The sequence below is a fragment of the Trachurus japonicus genome, chromosome 9 (genome assembly GCF_045865225.1).
Source record: "Trachurus japonicus isolate A0001 chromosome 9, Traja_1.0".
NCBI lineage: Eukaryota > Metazoa > Chordata > Actinopteri > Carangiformes > Carangidae > Trachurus > Trachurus japonicus.
In genome coordinates this window covers 34,999,267-35,013,244 of record NC_140915.1, presented here as the reverse complement: position 1 = coordinate 35,013,244, position 13,978 = coordinate 34,999,267, and the positions used below count along the sequence as shown (strand labels likewise).

Here is a 13,978-nt window from a genome sequence, read left to right as displayed (position 1 = left end):
GCAGGAAAAATAAGTATTGAACATGTCAACATTTTTCTCGGTAAATATAATTCTAATGGGGCTGTTGACATGAAATTGTCACCAAGTAATCCACACATACAAGAAATCAAAACATATATATGTCCATAAAGGCAGTTTTGTGTAATAAAGTGGAATGACACAGGTAACAAGTATTGCACACATGAAGAAAATGAGGAGGTGCAGAGAGGAATGAAAGACAATAAGCAGCTGGAATCTGTCAGTGTTTAGAAAGTCAGCCGTTCCCCATCAGTGCTCATTCATTTAAGCTGCTTTAGGCCTAAATCTTAGTTGTTTCCAAACAGAAAACAATGCACTCAACCTCCACGGCCTCTATATGCACGTTCACCAAGCAAGACTGTCGATGTGTTGATCTGTGATTCTTATTTTCCAAGCTGTATCTGTAGCTGATATGAGCAGTCATTCATTCATTAATTTTCTATACGCTGATGAGAAAAAAAAAACTGTTAACTTAGTTGAGAGAAGAAGAGAGCTTTTGATAACTACTGCCCTTCACCATAAATATTTATGTAATCACTGAATGGCATGTGGCCTATTATGTCCCTTAATAATTGCAAAACTTATTAAAGGCCCAGTGTGTAAAGTGGGAAGGGAACTGTAACATCTAGCATTGATTGCAGCGCTCGCTCGCGCCCACCCCTCCCGTCAGCAGAGTGACAGTGGACCCCGAGGACCAGAAAAACTTGCCGTCTTCACAACTGGGACGATTGGGAGTAGTTCAGGATCATCAAGCGATGAGATGAAGATGTAAACCATATTAGGATATGTTATAGATTAGCAGTGGGAGGTTAGGAGTGTTTCATTCCTAATTGTAGAGTTGTTCAGATTCCGTTGCATGTTCTGGCATTGGTATCAACAAGTAGCCTATCTGTTAGCTCCATTAAGCCATTAGCCATGTTAGCTATGTTAGTGTTTATTAAACGAAATGAGTGGCACTACAAATAGCCCGTGTACCTGTGTACTGCATGCATGTGTCTCTGTTGTTACTGTTTATCGATACTTTAGAGACTTATTTGTACAATCTGGAGTCATGTAAACATAATGTTACGCACATCTTTTTCCCGTCAGTTGTCATGGAACCATGACGCTTTGCGTCAAAACAAACGTGTAAAGGCTGAAAAATGAAACTATGTATCACTGTATAGACGAATTTGGCGAGCAATTTGTGTATGCCGCCATCTTGCAATTTGCAATTTAAAGGTAAAACGCGAAAGGCAAACCAAGTTTGTCACCTTTACCTTTACCTTTAAATATTAAAATTCAGTGAATACAACAAACAACTCTGGTAAATGCATCAACCCACAAGGTTAGCTGACAGAATACAATATACCTGATGTTTTGTGGGTGTGGCCTTGGAGCCAAATTCCAGGCAAACCCGTGGGGACAGTAGGAGATGTTATGGATTCATGTGATTGGAACTATAACCACCTTCCCTCTGACATCTACATCTGAGCCCTCTGTTGGTGCACACTCTCCCTTCAGGTGTAGCTACAGTGCAGAATTTCCCTTGTGAGTCCGAATGGCGAGTTTACAAACAGCATCCAAGAAAAGAATCTGATTGACAGCTGTATAGTTAAACATTAATACTAGCTAAAAGCCTCCTCCCTGCATTAGCATTTGCCTTGTTGACGAACCGTGCTCTGTTGACGCGGCCTGTCACCATGAATCTGCAGGGAAAAGCCGAGGCCGAACGCCAGGAGGGGGCAGCATGAGCAGCATGAGCAGCACACGCAGTGTCAGGCAGGTTGTGTCACCTTTCACCTTTCAACTGAACTCCAGTCCTGCTCGCTGCCCCCCTGTGTTCAGTACCACACTGATAACAGCAGGACAGCTGCTCCACACTCACTGCTGTGGTATTATTAGTGATGAGGATGAAAAGTTAATTTAGTTTGTTAAACAAACAGCCAACCTCCTATAATGTCTTGATGAAGTTAAGGAAACTACACGATACTTATATATTTATATGAAGATGTTTTGAAAATGTTCAGAATAGTCGAATAATCATTGGAAATATACCAAAGTTTGTCTCCACAGATAAGCTGTACTATTTCTTTTAATCTTACAAGAGGATTCGGGCCGCATGATTTACAGTACATGTTTATTTTAAATAGCAAATAAATCGGAAATAGGTAATTAAAACAATGATTTCATTTTGGATTTACTATGATCCAAATCTCCAGAAATTGTCCTTTATTTAATTATTTCGAAAGCAGATAAAAGAATAATGTCATCATGTGGAATGTACAGTGTGTATTGACTTAAAAATAAACTTTAACCTTACCTAATTATCAACTATACAGTGTAATTTCACTAAAGAAAGCAAAAAGCATTGTATAGAGATACATCTGACCCTCTCCTAGTGCTGGTACACAGCAGAGTGTTGGGGAGACGAAACCTGCAAATGCTGCAAAGCTCCATGTGTGATGGCACACCAGCTGGCACTGGACCAGACCCCAGGGAGTGAGAAGCAGGACAGGGAGGGGGAGGGGGTGAAGAGGAGGAGGGGGTAGTGAAGGTGTGTTTGCCAGAAGCAGTAGTATCATCAGGTGTGATAATCATCCAGATGCACAGATACTGAGGAGACATTTTATCTGTTCATCCTGCGTGTTTCTGACTGAAACGTCTTTGCCGAGAACAACAAAAAAGAAACGACACATGTGGCCCCATGAGCGCTCAGTGAGGTTGGCCACTCAGGAGCAAAGACATGCCGCTGTGTCCCATTTCAGGGGCTGCCATCTATCAAATCCACATTTCAACACTGAGCATGTCACAGTTGGTTAAAAAGGCATTTCAAAGGCTCTTCGGGCCAACAGAAGCTCTATCAGCGTCCCAGAGCCAGCAGGAGACATGGGTTTGGGGCCTTTGAGGTGTATGAGAGCTGGTGATGACGCTCTGATTAATCCTCTTTAATCTTATCCATCCTTTGTAGACTGTCACCAGTTAAATGGGACACAGCCGGCAGAGCTCTTGGATACAATCAGTGACACAGTGGTTTGTTACAGATCTACGGAATTATTGTATAAACAAACAGAAAGTGGAGTTTTATTGCGAAAAAGTTCTGTTGAAGGAATAAAAACGAGTGTTGGGGAAAGCAGTTCTTTTGAAAGTACTGAATCACAAGAATCAGTTCATTAAAAAGATTTGTTCATCGAATCTCCAGTGCTTGGCAGGAGCCCTGGCCGAACAATTCATGTTTCAGTTCATGACTCAGTCCTGAGGCTAACGTTCACTGTGTAGTACGTTCATTAAACGTTCACGACAACAAACGTTTGCAAGTGACACAATGTTACATGTTCACGGAAGTTCACATATCAGTACGTTGACAGACTTTCGCGAGCAACGTAACGACACGTTCGTGAACGGTTCGACACTACTTACAGTAGCTGTTATTACCCCTGTTCTGGTGCAGTACACTGTGCAGGTTCAGGGTCCAGGTGACTTTATTGTACATGTACACCCTTAGAAATAAAAGTGCTAACTAGAACCATTTAAGGTTCTTTGGCTTGTCCTCATAGGAGAACCCTTGGTAACACTTTACAATAAGGGTCCCTTAATTAACGTTAGTTAGTACATTATTAAGCATTAATATATAAACTAATGTGTTAATTAATGCTGAGTAATGCATACATAATGATAAATAATTACATGATTCAACTTTTATTATTACTTAATAATTTATTAACTAACTTTAAGTAGTAAACATCAATTAACTGCTTACTAATAGGCTACATTAATTTATGTGTTTCCTAATCCTAAATAATACATAATAATGATTGTTAATATATCTGTAAACTGTAAATTAATGCTTAATAATGTACTAAGTAACGTTTATTAAGGGACCCTTATTGTCAAGTGCTAACGAACCCTTTTTGGTTCCTGGTAGAGCCTTTCTAGAAGAACCCTTTCCAGAAAGAACATTTCCAGAAAAAAAAAAAAAAAGGTTACTGCCCCACCTGTCCCTGGCTTATTCTGTTCACTCTCATGTGGGTCAAGGATTCAACCTCAAATTATCCTCAAACAGAAATCCAACTGCAATCAGTTTGATGCTGTCGCGTTGAGCTCGTTACGCAGCCGCCTCAGCTACTGCTCCTCACAGACAGTATGTGGACAGGAGGAACCCAGAGTGATTGATTTACTGACTTAATAAAACATAATGTGCTGCCGCCTGCTGTGGAAACAGGAAATGCTGGGCTGTGGTTGTGGTTGTGACTGCAGACAAAATGAGGACCGTAAGTACAGAACAGGTAGTCTGTGTCACAGCCACAAAGAGGAAACTACAGGCGCTGAGTGAGATTAGCTCAACGAGGCAGCTGAAAAATTGGTTTCCAGTAAAGAGTGGGAGGACAGGAAGAGTAAGTCCTTCACTACATAAACTCTATGTGCCCTTACTGTGAACTCTTTAATAACTGGTGACTGATGCCAGGCCGAAAATGTCAGCCGCACTCTAATGTACAACTGTGTACCCTCGCTCACATTCTACTCTAGTGTTGGATTTGATGAATGACATTCTTTGTAGCTCTCTGTTGAAAGCAAATGTGTTGCTTTGGAAACCCGGAAAGGCTGCTTACACTTCTTGATCCAATCAGTCACTTACAGGAATGAACCAGCTCAGTGTCCTCGTATACTCTATAATATCAACCGGTTTATCATCTTTGGACTCTATTAGGCTGTCTTTACACTACAGGTCTTGATGCCCAGTTCCAATTTGTTGCCTTTATCCGATTCCTCTTGATTTATATCATTTACACCTGCTTTGCTTGCGTGAAACACTGCTACATCAGTTATAAACACTATCTTTAGAATTAATTGTCACATTATTGATGACATATGACTCGCAATGCCAGGAAATATCTGATCAGTCTGTTTAGATTACAGACATAATGGCAAGTATCTGATTCCTACTGTATAGGATGTATTTCCACACATGGAGGAGGCCCAAATCCAATATTTTTTTCCTGTTTACATGTTCAGGTTACAGATCCAAACTGTGCCACTTGAGAGGACAAAAATCTGAACTGGGTCACTTGAACCGTGTAGTGTAAAGACGGCCTAGGAGACTAACTATCTGTCTCTTTGTCAGTTGAGTCATTGGAATGTTTTTAGTCATAAAGTCGATCATGAGAAATCTCCTTCAAATCTCTACAGACATTGTCACATCTGGTAATCTACTATCCAACCCAGGGAAACTCATTTAACACAGAATCGCTGACTGAGTTCATCTGTTTTTCATTTATATAAATTCAGTAATTTCCTTTTTTATTGTTGTTGTTTTATAGTTTCAAGTAAATATTCAAGAACAGAGGAACTTCATCATGTGAATTTGTATGAATTTGTATGGTGGGTCTGGGTGGGCAGGGCTTACCTTAAGCTTTATGATCAAACTACACATTGACATGTACCTTGTACTTGATTAACTAAATTACTAAACTACTTTATACTGTGTAAATGGCTCCCATCTTTACTAAAGGTACTAATGAGTCATGATTAACACATGAATCTAGAGCAGAGGACATTTTTTAATATATTTTTTTCATTCCCACAAATTACGTTTAAAATGAAAACGTCAATTTGAAAAGCTTTTATACATGATCATCATGCAATTAACATATATTGTTGTATTTTACCATTTAACATGATCATGTGGTGCGGAAACCTGAATATTAAAGGAAGAAACAAACTGCAGAAAATAGTGAACATGGTCTCTAAGATTTTAGGGAAGCCATTGAAACATTTGAGCTTCCTCTATGACGAATTAAAGCTGAGAAGATAATTAACTAGAAAAAGCATTTCCAAGAATGGAAATGGTGTGACTGCTGATAGCAACTGAACGCTGTTGCAGAATTAGCAAATAGTGCAAGCAGTGATCACCATACAAATGTTTGACCAAGGTCGGAATCGAACCCACAACCTCATGGTGATTAGACTTCCACTCTGCCTCTAGGCCACAGTGCACACACAGTTGCAGAGACTGTTGTCTGTTAATGATCTGCACACTGTCAACATCAAGAAAGCTTGAGAGTCAAGCTTGAATGACTTAGAATGAAAATTTCTGTGAATTTCAGGCTGAGAGCAGCAGTTTCAACATGAAGCAAGTTATCAGAAGTCAACAGAGGACAACTGGGAAAATAATTCACTATAATTGTTGTTGAGGCAAGATTTGAACCAGCAACCTTCAGGTCTCCAGACCAGCAAGCTAACCACTAGGCTACAGACAGAGACAGTATGTGAAGGGTAAAGAAAACCTTTGATAAGAGGATCACTGGCTTCTGCTTAAAAAAAAAAGTAAGGAATCGAACCCATGACCTCATGATCAATAAACCTTTACCGCAACCCTTTTCGGCCATTTTAAAACCAGCTCATTAGCCATGCACATTAGCAATTCACCTCTGGGGGGTGGGCGGAGACTGCGCTGTTTTGCACCCGCCCAGCCACCTCCTCGTACCCCATCAGGGTGCCAGGTGAGCTATACCTGTTATACCTTGACAGCTACACCGAGCTGCCAAGGCTTTCACCTCTGAGCCAGATGAAGAACGGGGTGGGAGCTTGTTAGCCTCGTAAACCAGCCTCTCGCGGAAGTGCATTTCATTTCATTCCGAGGGAGAGTCTGGCCTCATCCCCATTCTAAGCGTTTCGACTGAAACCCTCAGAAGGCCGAGCCAATCAGCGTCGCCGCTGTGATTGACACAGCACGTTGGCCAATCAGGGACCGACTGGTGCAAAGCCCCGTCGCTACACCAACTTGTTGATTGGCTGAATGGGGTTGTCTGTCAACGCTACTACCAAAGATATTAAACCGTCTTTGCTACTACTCCCGCCCTGCTGCCGCCCACCCCAAATGAAATGAAATGAAATGAAATGCATTTCTGCGAGAGGCTGGTTTACGAGGCTAGGAGCTTGTAGCATTAGTGCCCTCCCCTGGAGCTGTGACACGTCAGCTCCAGTCTCCCTGAAACTGCCAGTTTGCGTCTGCCATTGGTTCACAGCAATTTGAAGGCAGAAAAACTCAGAAATGCAATTTTGCACTTCCTTTTCTGCTGATATGTGCTCTAACACAAGAAAAATGCCACAGGAACTTGTGAAAAGCACGAAAAACATGATTTTCATGGGAGCGGGTCTTTAAAGTTCAAAGTTGCTGACACACTAACAAGACTGCTCAGGTGGGATTTGAACCAGTGACCTTGTGGTTAGATGGCAGGAACCTTATCCACTGGGCTATTCCAACACTAATAGTGAAGTAGAGGTTTGATGAATATGAGATTTTTGTTTTCTGTTGCAGAATTAGCAAATAGTGCAAGCAGTGACCACCATACAAATGTTTGACCAAGGTCGGAATCGAACCCACAATCTCATGGTCAATAGACTTCCACTCTGCCTCTAGGCCACAGTGCACACAGTTGCAGAGACTGTTGTCTGTTAATGATCTGCACTGTCAACATCAAGAAAGCTTGAGAGTCAAGCTTGAATGACTTAGAATGAAAATTTCTGTGAATTTCAGGCTGAGAGCAGCAGTTTCAACATGAAGCAAGTTATCAGAAGTCAACAGAGGACGACTGGGAAAATAATTCACTATAATTGTTGTTAAGGCAAGATTTGAACCAGCAACCCTCAGGTCTTCAGACCAGCACGCTAACCACTAGGCTACAGACAGAGACAGTATATGAGGGGCAAAGAAAAGCTTTTATAAGAGGATCACTGGCTTCTGCTTAACAGAAAAAGTAAGGAAAGTGCAGAAATTAACCACCACAAGTAAGTAGAGGACACTTTTGTAAAAATAGTGCAAGCAGTGATGACCATACAAATGGTTGACCAAGGTAGGAATTGAACCCACAATCTCATGGTCAGAAGACTTTGACTTTGCCCCCCGGTTGCTGACAGCTGGACATTGTATAATTACAGATTCAGCGCATTTAGTGTAAAACTCTACACTGGGATTCGATCACAGACTGGAGCATAGTCCTTGCTCACTGTGATAGCTGCTCTACCAGGTGAGCTATACCTATTATACCTTGACAGCTACACTGAGCTGCCAAGCCTTTCACCTCTGAGCCAGATGAAGAACGGGGCGGCAGCTTGTAGCACTAGTGCCCTCCCCTGGAGCTGTGACACATCAGCTCCAGTCTCCCTGAAACTGCCAGTTTGAGTCTGCCATTGGTTCACAGCAGTTTGAAGGCAGAAAAACTCAGAAATGCAATTTTGCACTTCCTTTTCTGCTGATATGTGCTCTAACACAAGAAAAATGCCACAGGAACATGTGAAAAGCTCAAAAAACACGATTTTCACGGGAGTGGGTCTTTATAAAAGCATCATAAAAGAGCCATTAGAAGTTTGTCTACAAATCAGAATTTGAATGAAGTCTCTAGCAGAAAGTACAACATGAATGAGGCAGGAAGCGAACCCATGACCTCATGATCAGTAAACCTTAACTCTGCCACTTCGCCACAGAGAGCACAGTATGTTGCCATTGTAATTTGATGATGTGCTGCAAATGGTGGCACTAGCAATTAATGCGTCTCTTAACGACCACCTGTAACCAATTGAGGGTGATGGAGGGGAGCAGAATTCAACATAACATAACAAGATTGCTCAGCCTGGATTCGAACTAGTGACCTTGGGGTTGGCAAGCAGACACCTTACCAACTGGACTACAAACAGAGTTGTGAATAAGAGAGGTTGAGACTTTCATGAATGTGAGATTTTTCAATGATGCTTAAAATAAGGAGAAATTAGTATAAATTAGCCACACCAAGTAAGGAGAGGACTTTTTTGTGACCTGTGACTATTTTTTGGTGAATTAAAATGATTTAAAAAGCACTTAACAGCAAGTTACAAAGTTGAGCTCCTTCTCCTGCTGCTGTGAAAAAAATGCATTGAGCTGTATGAGAGCAGAGAGCTCCCTGGCTGCATTTAAAAAATATTTTAAATTATTATCTAAGTCTCTTTGCATTTTTGACCAGAATTTTAGCCAGAAGACAAGTGTGGCTACAAAACTGGAGAAAATAATTTGTCTAGAGTTTAATTTGTGGCCATGCTGACAGTTTAGCCAGAAAAACTCTAGAATGTTTTTTTGCCTCTATCCACTCTGACACCACTCTAGCTCTGCTCGTTAGACGCAACACACACACATTATAAAGCTGAAAAAAATCAGAAAAAGTTAAATATTTTAAAAAGTATAAAGAGTTAAAAAGAGAAAAGTAATGCCGATAAAGTTCAAAAAAAGCTGCACGTTTTGATATATGAATTGTTGAAATAGCACAAAGTATGAAGGACTAGAAGAAGACCGTAAAAAGGCGGAAGAAAATGGCCAAACAGAAGAACAATAGTGTGACTGCTTCAGCAGTCACACTAATGACTCCTCTCATCACATGTACAGCGAATTTGAGCTTTTGCCTTCGGGGAAGCGGTATAGACTACTAATGGCAAGGAAGAACCTGTACAAAAAGTCCTTTGTCCCAGAAGCTGTTAACACAATAAATAAGACCAGAATGCAGTAGCTCTTTACCCTGTTTACTCCTGTTTTTTCCTTTGCTGAGGGTTTCCCTGCACAGCAGGTTCTAAGGCAGGTCTTAGATCTACAATTGTAAACTTGATTCATACTGTGGTGTGCTTTTATGAAATTATGTACTTGAATGGGTAATGTGTGAAGTACAGTTACTGCTGTAGGCTATTTTATATTTTTCTATTCTTGAAATGTTTTTTTATTGGTGTCTATGGTGAAACCAAAGAGGAATTTCCACTCAGTGGATTTTCGTAATCGTAATTGTTGGCATTGGCGTTGGTATCAGTTAACAAGGTCTGTTTATAAATGGCAGTGCCACGCCCCTCCCCCACTACTCAGTGTACCTGTACATGTTTACAATAAAAACATGAATCCTGCTCTGTTAGACCTTTACCACTCTACACAGATGAGAGAAAACATCGCTTCATGTGCTTTTCACACACAATCATTTACTGCAGTGTAAGTGGCACGTTGACCTTCTCACACCACACTCGGCTGCGGTGCCACACAAACAGAATCAAAGTGCCGCGGGAGCTCCTCCTGCTCTCTCTATCCACTCAGATCTCTGTCACTGGTTCCTCTGCTTTCCTTCCCAACGCCTGATGGCATTTGAAACAGCATTCCCTCGCTCTAACTCTCTCTCTCTCTTTCTTTGTCCTTCCCCTTTTCCCTGCAGCTTATCCAGACTCTGAAGAGGCTGATGAGACCCTCCTCAGTCGAATTCAAGTCCCCACTAGAGCTCTCTGCACAGGGTGAGAGCACCACACACACACACACACACACACACACACTGCATACAGATACAATTATACAAATGTTGTGATGTTCCTTTATTGCTGTTTTCACACAGATAAAACATGTTTATTCCTCCTCTGCCATGCATGTCTGCACCGTATGCGTACAGTATCTGTATTGATTTAGTGCTATCGGCCTCACCAGCACACCCACTGAATATTAATAGTGGACATTAATCAATGCCAGTAAAGCTGCTCAGCAATGAAAAAAGCACATAAGGGAGTGTGAGCAAACACAGGTGAGAACTCTGCTGAGCTCTCGGTGCATCCATCATCACTCATTCCTCCGACATCTATTGACGCCACGCTAATTATTTTCCTATTAAAATGTCATTATTGCCTCTATGGCTTTTCCTGTCCTGTATTCAGCCAGCACACTCGGCTTCATCTCTATCCTTTCTCCAGACATATACAACTTGCAGTGCTGCGAGAAAACATCCAGCACTTGTATTTTATTCATATGACTGCACTCAGTGTTGAAAGATAATAGAAACATCTATTAATTTAACGGCCTATCGTAGGGCAGAGTTCAGCACTTAAACCTCCGTATCTGATGAAAGCCAGAGGCTGAGATGTTTGTACAGTACGCTGTCTTTCTGCCCTCGGCTTTTTCTTTGCATTTTGAATATGAGGTTATCTTTTCTTTCCAAGCAGATCGCTTTTTTGCATATTGATTTCTTGAGTGAAGTGCACATACATCGCCTTGAGCAGACTGAAGCATTTGTTTTCTAGGTCATGGAAAGTATTAGACTAGAATTCATTAGCATAGATAAGCAAGTTGTCATTCCATATTTTAGTTCTTACACATGGGCATGTTAAACACTTGTGTTAATCTCATCTGATCTGATGACCTTATATTGTGGCATACAGTATGATCGACTTTGCAGATTAATTGGACAGATCACACTATAAAATCTTTCTCCAGTGTATTTACATATTTAACCTTTCTCTTGTGTTAGGGTCGCTACTGACCCGTTTTTAGGTTTTTAATGCATAAAAGTACCGCATAGATTTGTTTATTCCATCAAGGCTTTTTGATTTCATCAGGAACCTATATACAGTATATTTAAACGAAATAAAACAAAACAAAATTCACAAAATTCTAAAATGCTCTGGTTAAAATTATGACATTTGTGTTGTTAGGGTCGATTCCGACCCGGTTATAACGATAAAAACAACAAAACTGAAGTGCAAAACCAACCTTTTCATGGACCAGGAAGCCCAACAACGTAACCAAGAGATGAGAAACAAATAGAATGATAAATAATTGTTTTTAGTGTGTTTTACAGTCAAAACTGACCCTAACACAAGAGATGGTAGCTGAAAGCTGACAAGAGGAAAATTGAAGTCAATAGGTATACTGTACTGTAGGGTATACTAACATAAAAGGCCCAGGGGCCCACACCAAAAATATTAAAACCAACATTTCCATGGATAAGTAAGCCTAACAATGTAAAAAAGAGAAGAAACACTAATTGGATGAAAAAAATATGTTTAGTGCTGAAGACATGGGTCAAAACCAACCCTAACACAAGAGATAGTAGCAGAAAGCAAATACAAGACAAAGGTTAAGTTCAGTCTCTGCTAAGCTAGAGCAAAACAGCTAAACAGCAGTCCTTGTCCTGTTCTGCAGCCTCTGCAAATTTGGTTGTAGCAGCACATGAACCAGCTCTCCATCTGAGCATCGTAATAGCAGCAGGGATACGAATCACAACTAGCAGGCTGGACTTTCACAATAAATCAGACCAGAAACAGGATACAGGTTAAGATCAAAAGAATAGTTCAGTGTTTTTGAAGTGTGGTTGTATGAGGTACAAATGACCCCTCAGTAAAATATCAGCAGTAGACAGCTCTCCCACAGTTAGCCCTAGCAGCTCATAGAGCTGGACAGAGATAGAGGAGATAAACAGCTGTGAACAGACCCAAACTAAGAGGGTATTTTCTCTGCCCACAAGAAGTCCTATCTCAAAATAATACACCAGTTTATCCGGAAATAACCAACTCACTTAGACTTCCTCTAGTCTAAGTGAGTATCACTCCACCTGGAAGCGTTGCAACAGGGCGGGCAACCGAGGCAATTACCTCTGGGTGGCCCCCAGAGATGGCTGACAATGGTATATATCAATGACAACATGTTGCCAATGGCTGTGTAGAACATTGTGCATTGTATGCTTTGCAAAATTGAATTACTAATGGTTTGGGCTTTTGGGATTAATTAAGAGTTGTGGCCCATGGTTGGGGAAGGGGCCTTCACAGTGCTTCTGCCTGGGGCCTCAGAATGTCTAGAAACGCCCCTGACTCCGCCTCTTCTTCATACCACTAAGAGTCCGGCCCAAATAGGCGTAGTGATACAGCGCCTCGGCCAGCCTACCTACGTGGAGAAATATTGAGTGAGTCAGTTAGTTCCAGATAAACTTCTTTTTTTTTTACTTGGCTATATTTTACACTTAAACTGGTGTATTAGTTTGAGATTTATCTTGTTTGCGGTGAACATACTCTCTCTATGGCTAACTGGGGCAGAGCAGAGAGCTGTCTACTGCTGATATTATACTGAGGGGACATTTGTACCTCATACAACCCCACTACAAAAACACTGAACTATCCCTTTAAGACTGTGGACTGTGGAGTCTAGACAAAATATTATCATGTGATTTTTTTGGCAGGTCACCCACTCTGATAGTTACCTTCCCTCAGACAACTCAGCTGCTCTCTGTTTTTATGATGCACTCATTCAGTATTTAGCTCTCAACACATCAACTGAGGTAGCTGGTTTTCAATGTTTTTTTGACATAATATGTATGTCATTTTACAGTATAATGGGCATTTATCAACTATAATACACTGTATTTTAATGAATTTTAACTGTAATATCTACTCACTTTTTTTTACAGTTTTTTTTTTTTACAGTGTGGATCAAACTCTTACAAGCCCATAAAGTTGGTCAAATCTTCACATTCTCTTTCATATTAACTTGTTTTTGTTTTTTTTGATTTTTTTTCTCCTTCCACTGCAGGCAAAGAGATGATTGAGATGTACTTTGACTTCCGTCTGTTCCGCCTGTGGAAAAGCCGCCAGCACTCGAAGCTGCTGGACTACGACGACCTCTTGTGACGTCTCTCGCCTTCCTTTGGCTTTGACGGCCGGTGATCTCGCAGTGTGAGCCTACTGTTGTTATACGGTGGACGGGGCGTTTGGTTGAAGGGCGGCGCCTTAGGGGACGGCGCCTGGACCGGCTCTGTGACAGAAGTGGAGCAAGCAAGCGGTGCAAGTTTGGGTCTGTTTGTCCCACTCTGAAGCGACACGGTGGCCCTGTAGTTTCAACCAGTGGTGTACTTTTTCTCCCTCCCCCTTTATCCATTTTCACTTTCTGCCTATCTCTCTGAGGAAAAAAAAGAGGAGAAGGACTGGGAAAAAGGAGAAGAAGCAAGGGACTCATCATCCTATCCTAAATGTGTCAGAAGACACTGAGTAGAGTTACTAGATTCCTGAGTTCAGAGAGGATCTAAAAGTGACAGCAGAGAGCAGCCAGAGTTTAGAGGGTGACAGATCTTGTTTGTCTGTTTGTTTCTTTGCCTCGTCTCTTCTCTCTCGGCGGAGGCTTAGAGGATGGAAGCGCTTTCTTTGTCGGGTGTGGAGGTTGTTTGCAAGG

The 13,978-nt window shown here is 41.3% G+C and overlaps 1 protein-coding gene across 2 annotated transcripts in view; it reads left to right on the top strand.

Moving 5' to 3' along the window:
• The window catches only part of nsmfb (NMDA receptor synaptonuclear signaling and neuronal migration factor b), a 65,065-nt gene extending 51,564 nt beyond the window's left edge, over window positions 1-13,501 (top strand). For both annotated transcript variants that reach the window (XM_085788226.1, XM_085788227.1), the window contains 2 exons: window positions 10,212-10,287; window positions 13,343-13,501. In XM_085788226.1, the coding sequence (XP_085644352.1) occupies window positions 10,212-10,287; window positions 13,343-13,440 (174 nt within the window). In that variant the 3' untranslated portion in view covers window positions 13,441-13,501. The remainder of the gene's footprint in view (window positions 1-10,211; window positions 10,288-13,342) is intronic.
• Window positions 13,502-13,978: the final 477 nt, after the last annotated feature.